General features: G+C 38.3%; 1 protein-coding gene across 1 annotated transcript in view; it reads right to left on the bottom strand.

The window, feature by feature from the left end:
* Nucleotides 1–2,685: 2,685 nt before the first annotated feature.
* The window catches only part of LOC107744235 (SH2 domain-containing protein 3C-like), a 54,495-nt gene continuing 40,475 nt past the window's right edge, over nt 2,686–16,705 (bottom strand). Inside the window, exons 4-13 of the mRNA XM_016557763.1 lie at nt 13,053–13,181; nt 10,618–11,045; nt 9,364–9,438; nt 8,962–9,086; nt 6,999–7,489; nt 5,801–5,916; nt 5,367–5,538; nt 4,465–4,576; nt 3,141–3,347; nt 2,686–2,916 (exon numbers count right to left, since the gene is read on the bottom strand). Of these exons, the coding sequence (XP_016413249.1) occupies nt 2,741–2,916; nt 3,141–3,347; nt 4,465–4,576; nt 5,367–5,538; nt 5,801–5,916; nt 6,999–7,489; nt 8,962–9,086; nt 9,364–9,438; nt 10,618–11,045; nt 13,053–13,181 (2,031 nt within the window). The 3' untranslated portion in view covers nt 2,686–2,740. The remainder of the gene's footprint in view (nt 2,917–3,140; nt 3,348–4,464; nt 4,577–5,366; nt 5,539–5,800; nt 5,917–6,998; nt 7,490–8,961; nt 9,087–9,363; nt 9,439–10,617; nt 11,046–13,052; nt 13,182–16,705) is intronic.

The raw sequence follows: 16,705 nt of genomic DNA, 5'->3' as shown, positions 1-16,705 counted from the left end.
TATTCAGATAGATTCATAACATTACAGTTGAACCACTGATGTCACATGGACTATTTTAACAATGTCCTTACTACCTTTCTAGGCCTTAAACGTCTCAGTTGCGTTGCTGTCTATGCAGGGTCAGAAAGTTCTCAGATTTCATCAAAAAATAAGGTCTTACGGGTTTGGAACGACACGAGGGTAAGGCATTAATGACAGAATTTTCATTTTTGGGTGAACTACTTCTTTAAATAATATTTAGAGCAAAAAATCACAAAAACACAAGCTTACTGTATTTTATTTTCTGAAAAAAGAGTGCAAAACATATGACATACCAGTATGTACAGCACATAATAAAAGGATGCAATCACGTGACCTCGTCCACCTCGTCTATCATCCACTGTTTAGGGGTAACTATTTACAAAACGAAATAGTCACATGTTTACCTTTACAGTAGAGAAACCAAATACAAGTTACAGTCCTAGACCAGCAGGCCTCATTAAAAAAAGGTTCAAAAGGTTCAAAACTGACTTCCATTTATTATTTTTTAGCTTACTAAACAGAGCCCTCTGCTGGCTAAAAGTGAAATTGCATATGATCCACTTTTCATCCCATAATGCTCCCCTATCTGTGACAGACAGCATCGTCTTCTTTCAGATGTGCCTTTATTAAGATACCTGAAAAATACCGTCAGAAAATTCCCTGGAAATATGCATCGATAGACTGGGTGTGAAGTATAGCAGCCTGTATATGATACACAATAGATCGCGTTAGAACCAGATACCTACAACTTTTCTCTTTATGGTACCCAGAAATAAGGGTAGAACATTTACACTGTTGATAGAGGTATATGTATGTGACTTTGGGTTTTGTTTGGCTAAATCTACCAGAATATGAAAACAGTATTGGACTATCTGAATTGAATGAGCATGTTGCTATTATTAGCTGAACTCTTTCAAACTTTGTTTTTCCATGAAAATGTGAATGGTACTCATACAAGAGTCGTGCTATGGTGTTTTGGGTGGTTGCTAGATGGCTACTTTCTGGCCTAAATCAAGAGTCCACATCCAATCCCTCATTCAACTCTGGGATTTTTAGGTCTTTTATTACCCACCGAAGTGAAAACTGTATGATAACTTAGAAAAGTAGCCCACCCTCCTTAACAGATTTGTACTGTATGAGGTATAATTCATATCTGTTGGACAAACGGATGATTTATGCATCAAAATAGTGAGTTTTAGTAAAACTTCTAATCTTAAATATGATCAATATGCATTAGCATAAACCACTTACACAATGATCCTCTATATATTAGTTTGTAACGTATTGTCATAACATTACTTTGAATGTTTGAATGAATAATCAAATGTCTTTGTTGACTTGCAATAGATGATCTGGACATGGACTTGATCTGTAAAGTTTAGCTATATAGGTCTCTTAAATAATTTAATTTGAATTTTCTTAAAGTCCAAACGATAATAATTTAGTTTTCCATGTCAGTTTCCACCCTCTTTCTGATGTTGGAATTAAACCGGCTGTTTTTGTGCTGCTGTGCCTTTAAGACTTTATGCAAATGTCCTTCTTTGCATGTGAAATGAGAAACATGTGAGCTGTGGGGTTGCTAATATAGTTTACACTGCCCCATGTAACTGATCCATAAAACAATTTGCGCTGTAAATGAACTTGTTTCCAACATTGGGATCCTTTCGAAGGATCTGCAGAGCTGTAGGTGCTACACACAGCCAAAAACATCACCATATGTGGTGGATTTCACCACTTTCACAATTTTACTCTTATCATTAGTTCTTCTGGGTTTTAGGAGAATGACTGCACACCCAATATGTGAAGTGGGTAGTCATATGTTAATGAGCTTGCCAAGTTTCAATAAATGCATTTTTTTTTTGCACTGGATTTTTAAATTCTGATCGTTATATAATGAACTCTGTAATTACAAATAAGGAAAGTCTCATTCCTAATGATATGACCTATTCAGACAAAAATAAAACACCCAGAATGACAGAAAGAAAGGCATGTCTTCTACCTTACACTTCTTCTCTAACACATACAGACATCAAAGAGCTCTGAGAAGCAATGCTGTCAGACCTGGAGAGAGTGTGAATGTGAGCATCTGTTACAAACTCATTAAAAATGAAGGCCCAATTTCTCACAGTAACTGTCGACTCCATTTCTATCGATAAAGCCATGACAATACCGAAAAAACAACAACACAGAAGTGACCCCAAAAAATGAGCATAAAAATAAGACTCTTTATCCAGCAGACATCTGTTTGAATTCATGGTTTGGCGACTTACATTCAGACATTTGAAAAGTAAGTGTGTGTTCAGTCTATTCCAGCAATAAATCGTGACTATGTAACGTCAATGCAGTCTCATCTCCAGTACAGAGACGCGTCACCTCTGCAAGACATCTTTGCTTTTTGTCGACATAAAAGCTGACGGAAACTAAATTATGGATTCACATAAAACAGGATTCAGACCTATTAGGGTTAAAGTCAACTTGCACTTCATCCCATTCCCTCTTGATTGAAAAGGAAGTGCCCTTGGTCACCACTGAAAAAGAGATTTTGGCTTTAGATTTTTATTTCATTCCATTGCTGTAGTTCACGTGTTCTTTAGGGGGTGCTATCATGCTCGCATAAAGCCTGTCCCCTTTTGTGCCTTGTTTTGTGGAGTGAGTCTGCGGTCCAGGAGTAGGAGTGACAGGAAGGTCAGGGATCATACCATTTGTGAGTGCGGGGGTGCTATAATTCACTGTGTCGTACAGGAGGTTCTAGCTTGTGGGACAGAGCGGTGAGGACCTTGTCAAACTTCTCATAGCGCTCGGCCTGGCTTCCTTCAGAGCCACGACTGCCCCATAAAAGCCTCATCTGAAACTCTGTGCGGAAGATTTCCAGCACCTCCTTCCGCTCCTGGAAATCTGTGTGGAGACAGATTGTGAACAACACATAAAGTATGTAAAAATAGGACTAGTGCACTGCAAATTACAGTATGTGCCAGAATGCTATATTGTATATATCTTCAAAGTGTACATCCATGCATGCCTTTTAGGCTAATATTAGTAAATTATTATTTATTAAGTTCAGTTTAATAATTGTGTCTAATAGTAAATACTTGGATTTGATATTGTTGTTAATAGTTTACCCTGTAGTTTGCTCTCAGCGTTGGTGCGATACAGTCCTCCGTGGTGAGCGATGGTTCGTGCTGCTTCCAGGTGACTCATGACCACGTCCACTCCAGACTCCACGCTCTCCCAGGACTCCAGCGCCTCGCCTGCCGCCACACCGCGCTCCAGCAGCGACAACACCGGCACCACGTGAGGGAAAGAGGTGTTCGAGAGGACACAGGTCTCTGAAAGATTAATACATAGTTATAAATAAATAAATACCTCCCTACCTACTTACATAAATAAATCTAATATGTGTGTATGTATGTATGTATGTGTGTATATATATATATATATATATATATATATATATATACCAATTACTTATTAAAGATTGATAAGTAAAATGAAATATTAAATAATAAATTAGTAGAATCCAAATAGTCTCTGATCGTTTATTACAATCATTATATTTCTTTTATTATCAATTATATTTCTTTTATAAGATATTATCAGAGGGTATTTCAAATAAATAATGTACTTGGACATGAACTCAAATACAGTAATGTTAATAAATAAAACAGTAAATCTAGTAAATTACATCAATATCAATTGTAATGAATATTAATTCCATTAATATTAAGAATTAATGGTTGACCGATATTGATTTCTTCGATGTTGATATCGATATCTTAGAAAGCAGTAAAGCAAATACCATATATAAAAATATACGGTACATTATTTTTCACAATTTAATTCAAACAACATGCAGAATTGCTGCAATTAAATTTAGATTTATTTTAAATATTTAAATCAAAAATAAATCAGTATTACAAATATAATTCAAATCTGTAAAATCAACAGATTTATGCTTTAGCAACATTTTGATTCTGTAATCCTATTGCAGTAGTTTTGCACACTGGGAATCATATTTTCTCAAATAAAGACCAGGTAACACTAATTTTACAAACAGAACAATGACATATGACATGAATATGACATAACAGCAAACTGGATATAACACAGCATAGTTTGAAATCATGAATTTAAAGATTGCCCTCATGTCTGAACACAGGTGCTGCTGTTCTTATCACTATCAAAATAAAAGTCCTGCCACTGTCAAAATAAAATCTCCTTCTGACACTTATCAGCCAAAAAAATAAAATAAATAGAAAAAAATAAAATAATAAATTAAACAAATAATTACCGGTCAATACAATACGGCCTTTGGAGATATATCAATCAAACACTATGAAGAAAAGCACTATATTGTCGCTGTAAATCTTTACCAATTTCTTAGGAGTTGCTAATGTCACTAATAATAATCTTCTGTAGAAGGTTATTTAAAGCACTCTGTCCTACCTTTCCCATCATTCATGGCCTTCAGGAATGGCTTGAGTTTCTTCTCATAGAGGATTGCACCTTCTGTGTGTCTCTGTCGCAGTGTGATCCACGTCTGCTCGAGCCGTGAGATCTACAACAAACATCACAGAATATATATAAATATATAACTGAAATATATCCAGAATTACTTCACAGCTGTGTGTTTACTGGAAATAACTGCAACCTTACAACCTTATTCATCACAAGTTGCAAATCGACGAATAATGCATCTAAACAGTACTTACACTTTGATATACATTTTATATTTAGTTTTAGTTAGTGGTGTTTAAAGTGATAGTTCACCCAAAAATGAAAATTGACCCATGATTTCCTCACCCTCAAGCCCAGTGCACAGTATATGACTTTCTTCTTTTAGACGAATACAGTCGGAGTTATATTAAAAAATGTCCTGACTCTTCCAAGCTTTATAATGGCAGTGAATGGGTGTCGAGATTTTGAAGCCCCAAAAAGTGCATCCATCCATCATCAAAAAGTGCTCCACATGGCTCCGGGGGTTAACTTCTGAAGAGAAGCGATGCATTTGTGTAAGAAAAATATTCATATTTAAAACTTTTAAAGAAGGCCTTCATTAACCCCTGGAGTCGTGTGGAGCACTTTTTATGATGGACGGATGCACTTTTTTGGGCTTCAAAATCTTGCCAAAATTCCATTATAAAGCTTAGAAGAACCAGGACATTACTCTGATTGTATTTGTCTGAAAGAAGAAAGTCATACACGCCTAGGATGGCTCGAGGGTGAGTGACTCGGGTAATTTTCAGTTTTGGGCGAACTATCCCTTTAAAGAGAGCATTAAGCTTTAACGCTTAACATGAATGGCACCTCATATGCTGTGGTGTGAGAGGACAGGTGTGCGTTCTCACCTGCGGCAGCTCCAGGGCTCTCATGACCGCAGCGAATCCGTACATGTTGCCCATGTTGCTCTTGAGTTCAGCAGCCAGCTGGATGGTTTTATGCAGGAGGGCGGCTCTCTCCTCTGTGCTGCCCGTACAACCCAACAAATCCACCGCCATCATTATAGACATGGTGTAAAACCTGTTGAACAGGAGACAAAGCTGATCACTCAAATATATTCAACACAGCTTTTGAAAGAAGTTTCTTCTGCTGTCACATGATCCTTCAGAAATCATTCTAATATGCTGATGTTCACCTAAAAATGCCAATCTGCTGGTTGAAATAGAGTTAATTACTGGTCGACAGAATTAAACATCATTGGCTGCTGATGCCTTCAGAACAGCTGAAGTCTGTGGTGTGTCCTGATGTTGTTATCTGTGTATGAGTGCAAGTGTTTCCTCACCTCTCCAGCAGATCCAGCCTCAGCTGGTGTCCATGCGGAAGAGTCAGCTGCTCCAGCCCCGAGCTCACTCCCATCATCCTCTGCATCTCCTTGGTAACGCCCAGTATCCTAGCAACCTGCAGATGGCCACACAGTTACAAGAGCAATATATTCAACCCCACCCCTTTATTTCCATCCTAATATATTCACAGTCAGAGCAGAAGACATTTAATTAGCCTTGAACTCATCACATGATAAATGTGGTAAACAGCAGTGTGGAAAGAGTTTATTAACCCTGAAGGTTTCGATGTTAATGGAAGACAGCACTGAGAGCGCGGGCAGATGAAAGGTTCGAGATGCCGTCCAGACTTTATCAGTCAGCTTCTCATGTGTCTTACGTAATGTCGTCTGCTCTCAACGATCAGAATTATAAATATGCACCCAACCAAAACCTATCTAAAGCTATCTAACTAAACCCAACTAAAAGTCTATATATATATATTAAAACTGAACCTGGGCTACATATGTAAAAATATGAAAAACACAATGGTTGTGTTTTTTGACCTATTATACATTTGTGAACAAAACAACAAAAAAAATGTGTCTAGAAAATGTATTTAAAAAAATATCAGCAAGAAACTATTAATTAATAGAAACTAAATAATATTTTTACAATGATAAAAAACAAACAAACAAAAAAAAAACATTTACATTAAATGTTAAAAATTGTGCCTCACATCAAATCATCTGTTTGTGCATTGGATAAAATTCAATACAATGATACAAAAGTAGGAAAAAAAAAAAATCCTGACATGACCCAAACTTGAAACTTTTTAAAATTAAAATTGTATCAGCAACATTTCAATCAATTGACCTTCTTCACTCTTACGTAACCCTGAAAAATTTTCATTGACTGAATTGTTTTATTACGAACACTTAACAATACTCTTTGCTTTGTATATAATTCATGAGAAGCAGTGAATCAACACACCGAAGATGGCCAATAGCCGAAACGTGTTATAATGTTTATTTCCTGCCAAAATTCAATAAATATTCTTTTAGAGTGCAAATTTTTTATTTTATGGTTAAAGATGTATTGTTCTTGTCACCTGATTAACGCGGTGACTGCATTGATTGAACCACTGCTAATAAAATTGGGTAATAATGTATATAGGGAAACATTAATATAGCCACTGAGTGTCAGTTTATTCTTTTTTACCGTGCAATCTGCCTTGGTGATGTGCTTGGCGGCTGTTTTGGGATCCACCTCCGCCAGCAGCTCCTTTACCCTCTTCAACACGCTCATCTCCAGAGGCTTATTCTCGGCTGGCAGAAGAGTGGACTGGTATTTCCCAGGCTTGAAGGAGGAGCTGGTCTCTACCAGGGGGAGCATGAAGCCCTCCACCCCGTCTGGGGCTCCAGAGCCTGGGCTTTGGCTCTCCTCCACCCTCAGCCTCTCTACGTAGCTCTTGCAGGGAGGAATGGGGGCTTGACCGGGTCTCAGCTCACAGTAACTGCCGCCCTGCTCTGAACTCTCAGACGGGTAACCGTGGGCAGGCGTGGAGTGGGTGCTGGGGGGCGCGTCTGAGCAGGGAAGGTTGTTATTGGAGGAGGATGGCGAGAGATGGGGATCGCTGGAGCGCCGCATCACTGGAGAAGGCGGGATCACGGCGAGGACACGCCCTCCTGAGCCATGTCTGTGGCGGGAGACTGGAGAAACACACAAAATAACAGATTTTACTACACAGCTCTCTGAAATGCTTGATTCTGATTGGTCGGTTGCAACATTCCAAGTTCATTTGCAACCGCTGTGAATAGCAATGACCGCTCAACCTGATTCTGACTCTTCTTATATGTCTTTCATATCACACCACAGGCATGCTCTCTCTGCTTCATTCAAGCACAACTAGTGTCATCGTGGCCCTCAGTAATTGACTGCATTTAAAATGAAACTGGAGGACTTCAGTATTAAGGGTGTGTTCATACAGAATGCATTTTTAAAGATTTATTTTTGGCGTTTTATGCCTTTTATTTAGAAAGGACAGTAGGTTGACAGGAAGCGAAGTGGGTGAGAGAGAGGGGGATGGGATCGGCAAAGGTCCGCAAGCTGGGACTCGAACTCAGGACGCCCAAAGCGCAACGATGATACATGTCGGCGCGCTGCCCACGATGCCATCGGTGCCAACCAGAATGCATTTTTGAGTTTAAAAATGTCTGGCGCTTGGTAGTGAAATGAAAAAGGTCTATTAACTTCATTCAAATTGAGCTCAGAATTTTTAGAATGTGAGATGCTGCAAAAGTGGAATGCAAAGATTCCTTGCATTTTTCTGTTTCATTTTGCATTTTGTGGCTAAAAACATGAGGCGGGGTAGTGAAATTCAAGGTTTAGAGACATGTTTTTCAAAAGTTTATCTTCTTTTCATTAGTTTTGTGTGAATGACCCCCAAAAGTAGGCCTATGGTTATATTGTTGTAATGTTTGTCTCATTGGCAGAATGATTGTTTTGTTCACTGGAAAGGGGCTGTTCACATAGAATGCGTTTTTTCTATTCCACTGCACTACTTTCCATGTAAACATGTTCTAGATTGATGTGTTTGACCGTTGTGTTTGCGTCTTGCGTCTTTTCAGCGTCTTGCGGCAGTACAGAATGTTCTAAAAGCATGGTGCTCAAGTTGAAGTAAGATCTACTTAAAAAAAAAAAGCCTTGCGTTTTTTCCCATTCCACTGCCTGCGACTCAGGGTTTTCAAAGGAAAAATGCGTTCAGTGTGAATGGAAACTAATGGATTATAAAATAATAAACAGGTCAGATTTTAAAATTTCTTCTCAAATCAATATTTCATGTCCCCGTTATTATTTAAGTGCCGAACATCTGTTTAATATGTGTATTAAGTCCCTTAAATGTCAGTCTTGTTTGAATTTGTTTGCTCATCTTGGCTTAAAGCTTGTCAAGAATGTTTTTTTTTCTTTGTGGAAGCTTTGCGTTTAATGAGCTAATAACATATTTCAAATCAAATCAGCAATTCACGCGTCGAGTTCCTGATCACCCTGTCTAGGTTTTTTTTCTGATAACAACCATCTGGATATATATTATTCTTTACATTATGGGTGAGCTAACACTTAAAAGGTGCGATCAGTGGGTTTAAATATTCAGATATATGCATGAGAGTGTGTGTGGACTCACTGGAGCTGTAGGCAGGTGATAGAGGTGTTTCCCCCACAGGGGACAGCGGGCAGCGGTACTCTTGGATCTGATCCATGCTCATGGCGCAGTTCCTCATGGCATCCTTATGGTGCACTGTAGAAGGGCTGGAAAGGACAAAACATGCTATTAAATCCTTCATTCTTTATGTCAAAACACATTTTACATGTCAAAACAATCAGCATTTTCAGCTTCTAATTTTGGTGAACAATTTATAAGCCACAGCTACAAGCTTTGTGAAGAACACATTAGTGCTATTGTGCTGCTAGACACGACATGCACTGAAGCAGGTGAAGGGTTTCCATGTGGCCAAATCTGTTTGGAAACAGAAGTGAGTGGGAGGGGGTCTGTGCCAGCTGTGAACAAACACACACACACACACACCAGCTGCTGCCCTCCGCTGGTTTCACCTCTGGATCGACTGTCTGAGGCTCATCTGGCTCTGTAGACTGTGTCGCACTGATAATACAAGACATCCTACATGAGCACATCACTCCTGCATCTTTGGCACATGTGTATATGACCTATTAGTATGCCTGATCTCAGACCTGAGACATCTGAACCTGTTCAAGATTAGGATATATATACTTAAGACATATTCAGAACAAAACAATGTTCTTTTGAGACTCTGAACCAATGTATGAATAATTGAATATGGTTAGAAAACAGAAAAAAACACAAGACAAAAACAAACAAACAAACAAACAAACAAAAAACAAACAAAACATTTTAATATCTTACTTTAAATCTTTTACGAAAGTGTCTCTGAACCAGTTTAATTTCTGGTGGTCACTAAAACACTAAATGAATATGATAATCAAAGAAAAAATCTTGACCAGGGGTGCAAAAAACTAAATGAATATGTTTAGGAAACAAAAACAAAACAAAAAACAAACAAAATGTTATTTTGAGACTTAACCAATTTAACTCACTAAAACAATTTAACTCCTGGTGATCACTAAAAACACTAAATGAATATGGTTACACAAAACAAAACAACAAGAAAAAAAACAACAACAATGAAAAAACAACAAAACAAAATGTTATTTTAAGACTCTGAACCAATTTAACCCCAGATGGTCACTAAAAACACTACATGAATATGGTAACAAAACAAAAAAAAACATTTTAATATCTTACTTTGAGTCACTGAACTCAATTTAACTTAAAACACTAAATAAATATGGTTACAAAACAAAACAAAACAATTTTGAGACCAATTTAACTCCTGGTGATCACTAAAAACATTAAATGAATATGGTTACAAAACAAAACAACAAAAACAAACAACTAAACAAAACCAAACAAAACAAACCATTATTTTGAGACTCTGAACCAATTTAACCCCAGATGGTCTCTAAAAACACTACATGAATATGGTAACAAAACAAAACAAAATATTTTTATATCTTATTTTGAAACTCTGAACCAATTTAAATCCCATTAGTCACTAAAAATACTAAATGAATATGGTTACAAAACAAAACAATTTTTTTTTTTTTGAGACTCTGAATCAATTTAACTCTTGGTGGTCACTAAAAACACTACATGAATATGGTCACAAAACAAAAAAGGCAGTATGAGTTTGCTACATTATTACGTAAGATGATGATGATAATGATAATGATGAAGGTTTACCTGTGAGGAATGATCTTCTCCGTCGTCAGTCCATCCGTCATAGTAACGCTTCGTCTCTTGATGTGCGCCCCCCTCTGGGTCGATGGTGAATGTGCAGATCCCGGTCTCCCACCGGCCAAAGCAAACGTCGCCTCCAGGTACCTCAGCGGCAGCATTCGGTTGACCGGACACAGCAGCTGAGCTCCAGTGCGTGGGCACACGGATCGACCCGTGCCAGCGTGGTGCCTGACCAGCGTGGGGACAGAGTCGAAGCTCTCACGCTCCAGCATGTACTGGATTTTGGTTTGCCCGCTTTTGACCAGGACTTTACTGATCCGACAATGGATCACTTCCTGCTGCCAGCGACATGTGAGGACATAGTCACCCATGGTCGACAGGGAGTCCCGTACGAGGAAGTCACCGCTACGCAGAACCAAAGTTTCTGAAGCCTGTGTTGACACAAAAGAGAAGGGATTATTAAAGGAAATGTTGCAAGCTGGACTCAAACCCAAATTTCCCACACACACCCCAGCTCAACGTGCCACTTTTTTTACTTTTTTTTTCCAGTAGAAATGTATAAATTTTATTTTAAACACATTTTAAATTCAAATAAATTCATTAAAATGACATTCTGTGACATTTGCGTTAACATTTTTACATCACTGTGAATCAATAGAATAACTTTTAAAAGATAGCGCTACATTTGTGCCGCATGCCTCTGTTCCAGCAGATGGCGCAACAGTACATTTGGTGAGGTCAACAGTGCAGCATGGGGGCGTATCGCCATGGCGACTAGCTATATTTTTTTTAATAGAGAGGGCTGGAGTTTCTCTTTTCTCCAGCTTGAGCAAGAATACATTATGCTAATGCCCAGATGGCTTCTCTCATAGTAGAGACAGTGTGGGCAGTAGTTTGACAGATCTATGGTGCACAAATGACACAAACACACTCTCTCACAAACACACCGACATAAAAACCCAAATAAACATGCACAAAACAAGCAAACACACACAGAAAACACTTGAAAACTGCTAACAAAGTTTTTTATTGAACAACTTCTCCGGTTGCACACTTGTTTGTATATCATGGTGTGGACTTCTCTTCGACGTCCATTGTTCTCAAAGTTGAGGCGTGTAAATCTTTTTGAAGTTAAAATACTTTCATCCATTACTGCTTAATATGCAGAGATAACTAGAAGTCTTTTGTTGGCAGTTTCCCGAAGCGTGAAACACTGGCACTTGCTATTGCTCTGTTTGTTTGAGAGAACAGTTTGGGATTTTGGGAAGGCAATAGCCATAGATGGCAGACAATCCTTTCACTGAACATGTGATGCATATTGCACACAAACACTGCCCGAAATCACCAGTTCAGATTTGATTGGCTAGCTTTACACAACTTCCAAGATTAAGGACACATGAGTTTTCAATGGTCTACCTAAAACATAAAAAGGTACCGGGATGATGCAACAAGCACTTTTGAGGATGAAATAAATCACCATCAAGTCTTTGAAAGTTATTTAGAGTTTTTTGAAGCTCCCAGTAGCAAATAAACGACACTCTCAAAAATAACGTTTCTTTAATGGCATTGATGTTCCATGAAGAACCCTTGACATCAGCTGAACCTTTCCATTGTACAAAAGATTCTTTAAATTATTAAAATGTTCCTTACACTTATAAACAAAATGGTTATTTTTAGAACTGTTCACTGAAAGGTCCTGTCAGTTCTTTTGGGCTTCTTCTATAGTATCGCTGCGAAAATAATTATTTAAACTATAAATTCACAATTGCTCGAAATAAAGTCATAATGGTGAGACTCGCAGTTCTGAATTTTTTCTTGCAATTGTGAGTTTTTCTCACAATTCTGACTTTTTTTCTCAGAATTGCATGATATAAACTCAATTGCGAATTATAATGTCAGAATTGCTGGACATAAACTCGTAGTTGCAACAAATAATGTCGGAATTCGCGAGATATAAAGTTGCAAATCTGACTTTTTTTCTCGCATTTCTGACTTCTTTTCTCAGAATTGTGAGATATAAACTCGCAAATTTGAGTTATAATGTCCAATGTCCAAAAAATACTGACTATCTTCTTACAATTGCAAATGTATGTCTCGCAATTCTGACTTTATATCATGCAATTGTGACTGTATATAATGCAATTCTAAGAAAAAAGGTCAGAATTGTAGGTGTAAACTATGAGATGAAAAGTCGCAATTACCTTTTTTATTTTTACTCAGTGGCGGAAACAAACTTCCATAATTTTTGTACACTGGTTCATTATTGTGGTTTAACCAATTTTACACAAATCCACCTCCAAATCCGAAAGGAACTTTGTCATTTTGCATCAGTTTCTTTTTGTCTAAGTGTCCAGAATAGGTTGCAAAGTGAACCAAACCCTATTCCGTTTAGTCGAAATTCTGGCTGCGTGAGTGTAAATCTTGGTCCACAAACGCACCTCTCGTGGAATATGGCCATGGTACCAGCCGTGGCTCCTCATGTCACTGCTACTGAGTTTGAGCTCCTCCTCCAGCTCCTTCCTGAGCTTCTCCGGGGGTGACTCCAGCAGGTACTTCTCCTTGGAGAACTGCAAAAAAAACACAAAACCAGCACATAAGTCACACTGCCCTACTTCATGAACACGGAAACATGTGATACAGCAAACTATTGATCACTCTGAGAAAAAAACAAAACATACTTGATTTTATAGTTTATTTCCTCACTTATAAAACTGACATATCAATCCATATGAGAAATTAAAAAGTAATTTGAGTCACGTAGAGCTTCGCTGCACATAGTTCTTCTTTATAATTGATGTGATGTCCAACCCTGTTGCTAAAAACAAATAATACATGTAATACATGTAATACAAAGCATACAACTACACATTGCAGAATGAGACTTCCTTGTCTCACCCAAAGAATTGTCCCAAGTGTGTCCATTTAGACAATGGCACTCTGTGTCCAGTAGAAATAATGTGTAATCTATGAGCGTGACAGTTCAAGGCGAAGGTCTCGACCCTCTGTGACACAGGAAAACTAATCCAAACACAGGCGGCATTGTAATGAAGTCAATAAAAAGACAACGGACAAAGCTTAGGGCACAAACAGGGCTCAAAGTCTGTGAATATGGGAGATGCTGGATCAATTTTGCAATCCTGGGTCACTCTAATGGTCTCTTCCTCTCTCTGTCTGAGGTAAACCGATTAAACATCTGCTTCCTTTCCCTCTTCAACCGTCTTTTACACATGGGAACAGGAAAAGATGCTAGATTTCAGCAATCCTATGTCATTTAACTGGTTGTGTGTGTATGTGTGTGAAGTGTATAAAGATAGTGAGGCAAGGTCAAGTGTAGGGAGTTATTGCTTTTGTCTCTGCCTCCAGGGGCCGAATCCACCACCTGGGCCTAACCAGACCTCTCTGTAATCTCATATTGGCGTCTGTAATTGTCTTTTGCTGCTTGAAGATGGCCACAAGGTACAATATTCTGGTCTCATATATTCTCGATTTTGGACTATGGGGAAAACCCAGTGTGTGAGCGATAACAGGGCTAGGCTGATATGAGTACTTCATATTGACTTATGAGAGGTACCTCTCACAGGAGATGGGTGACCCTTTTCCAATTTTTTAAAAATTTTATTAGTTTTTATTCGAGGAGTGAGTTAACTTGTTTATATGAAGTTTTGCTCAAACTGTACTTCCGAGAGAACAGATGAGATGAGACAAGATGAGAAAAAAATAAGATGAGCTAAGAAAAGCAAAAAGCCAAGACAAAATACAAAAAGAAGAGGTTAATCGTGACAAGAAAAGAGTTGAGACAAAATGAGAAGAAACACGATGAGAAAAGACAAGTTGAAAAAAGTAAGGTGAGACAAAGCAAGGCAAGAAATTATGCAAAATCTAGATGAATTGAGACAAGAAAAGATACGATGAGACAAGACAACATGAAGTGAAGTGAGATGAGACAAGAGCGAGACAAAACAAAATGCAAAGAGGTGAACTGAGATAAGAAAGGAGAGAAGAGACAAGATGAGACGTGACTAGAAAAGACAGGACGAAAAGAAGTGAGCTGAGACAAAAGAAGAAAAAAGAAAATGAGACAAGAAGAGATAATAGAAGACAATATGAAGTGAAGTGAGAAAGGTGCAAAACAAGGCAATAATACAAGATGCAAATAAATTAAGACAAGAAGAAATGAGACAAGATGAGACAAAGGTGAGACAAAATTAAGACAAAGCAAGGTAAGAAAAGATGCAAAAACTGTATGAATTGAGACAAGAAAATATAAGATGAGACAAGATGACGAAGTGAAGTGAGATGAGACAAGAGCGAGACAAAACAAGGCAAGAAAAGTTGAAAACAAGATGAATCGATACAAGAAGAGACGAGATAAGATGAGAAGAGAAAGGTCTAGATGAGTAAAGACAAGATTAGATGAAGTGAGGTATGATGAGACGAGCAAGACGAAATAGGAAAAGGAGGTAAATTGAGAAAAGAAGAAATGAGACAAGAAGAGTAGAGATGAGCAAAGACGATACAAAGTGAGGTTAGATGAGACAAGAGCAAGACACAAGACAAGAAATTATGAAAAAACAAGAGGAGACTCGAGACAAGAGAAGAAGAGATGAGGCAAAATGAGTGGACGAGACAAGATGAGAAAAAAACAAAAGCAGATAAAGTGAGGTAAGAGGAGACAAGAGTGAGAGGAGACAGGGCATACGATATGAAAATAAGAGGTGAATTAAGCCAAAAAAAAGAGAAAAGATAAGACGAAAAGAGAAAAGACTACACTTAACAAAATGAGGTTAGATGAGACAAGAGATGTAAAAAGCAGAGGTGAATCAAGACAAGAAAAGTAGACATAAGATGAGAAGAGACAAGACAAGACAAAGCACTGCAAGATGACATAAGGAGAGGTAAAAAAAAGAGACAAGACAAAAGCAAGACTAATTCTGGCAAGCTGATAATTTATAGGAAGTTGTGGTGAGATGAGACCATGAGAAGAGATGAGAAAAGAGACAAAGAAAAGATAAGAAAAGATGAGACATGGTAACACAAGAAAAAAAGAGATGATAAGATGTGAGGTGAGATGAGACAAGTTAAGAGGACAGCAAAATAAAGAAGGGCATTGTGACAAACTAAAAGATGAGACAAGATGAAAAGTTAGGGTGAGATGAGACAAGGGTGAGATGAGACAAGATGCAAAGTTAGGGTGAGATGAGACAAGAGCAAGAGAAGACAGAGCAAGATAAGATACGAAAATAAGAGGTGAATTGAGCCAAGAAAAGAAGAGATGAGAGAAGAAGAGAAAAGACCAGACAAGATGAGAAGAGGTGAGACGAGACGAGATGGAGCACTTCGAGATGACACAAGGAGAGGTGAAAAGAGACTAGACAAGAGCTAGACAATTCTGGCAAGATGAGAAATTAAAGGAAGTTATGGTGAGATGAGACCAGAAAATACGACATGAGAAGAGAAGAGAAGAGAAGAGAAGAGAAGAAATTAAGAAATGATATAAGCAAAGACGAGACCTGGTAAGACAAGAAAAAAGGTGAGAAGATGAGGAGATGTGAGGTGAGATGAGATGAGAGCAAAATAAAGTAAGCCATTGTGACAAACTAAAAGAAGAGATGAGACGAGATGAAATCAGAAGAGATGAGAAAGGAGACAGGAGTTCTGAATAAGTCTTAGCAAGCATGCATTGTCATTTCTGCAGAGATTCACTCATTAAAGAGCCTGAAGAGAGACTGAATGAGATCAAGCTGCGTTCTGCTTTCAAACACTGATGTCTTAAGACTCCAGAGAGACACCTGGGCTGTTTCAAGTCCCCTTGCCCCACTTAGAGCTGCTCCTGGAGGGCTAAAATGTCTTTCTCACTGCCCTTACTTCCACAGAGAAAGCACTTCTGGCAGTCTAATGAACCGCATGCTGGGGGAAATGACCTGACCACATGCGCAAACACACATACACACACACACACACACACACACATACACAATGTAACCTCTACAGAGACACAGGGACAGAAAAAATGTCAAGATCCAGAGAAGATAGAAGGAGAGATGGAAAGGTGGTGATAGGACCTATGCTGCCCCCCCCCCCCCCAAGCACT

This window comes from Sinocyclocheilus rhinocerous, unplaced genomic scaffold, assembly GCF_001515625.1.
Source record: "Sinocyclocheilus rhinocerous isolate Xijiao unplaced genomic scaffold, SAMN03320098_v1.1 scaffold317, whole genome shotgun sequence".
NCBI classification, from domain to species: Eukaryota; Metazoa; Chordata; class Actinopteri; order Cypriniformes; family Cyprinidae; genus Sinocyclocheilus; species Sinocyclocheilus rhinocerous.
Note: the sequence above shows the minus strand (reverse complement) of the source record. Positions and strands in the feature narration are given on the sequence as shown.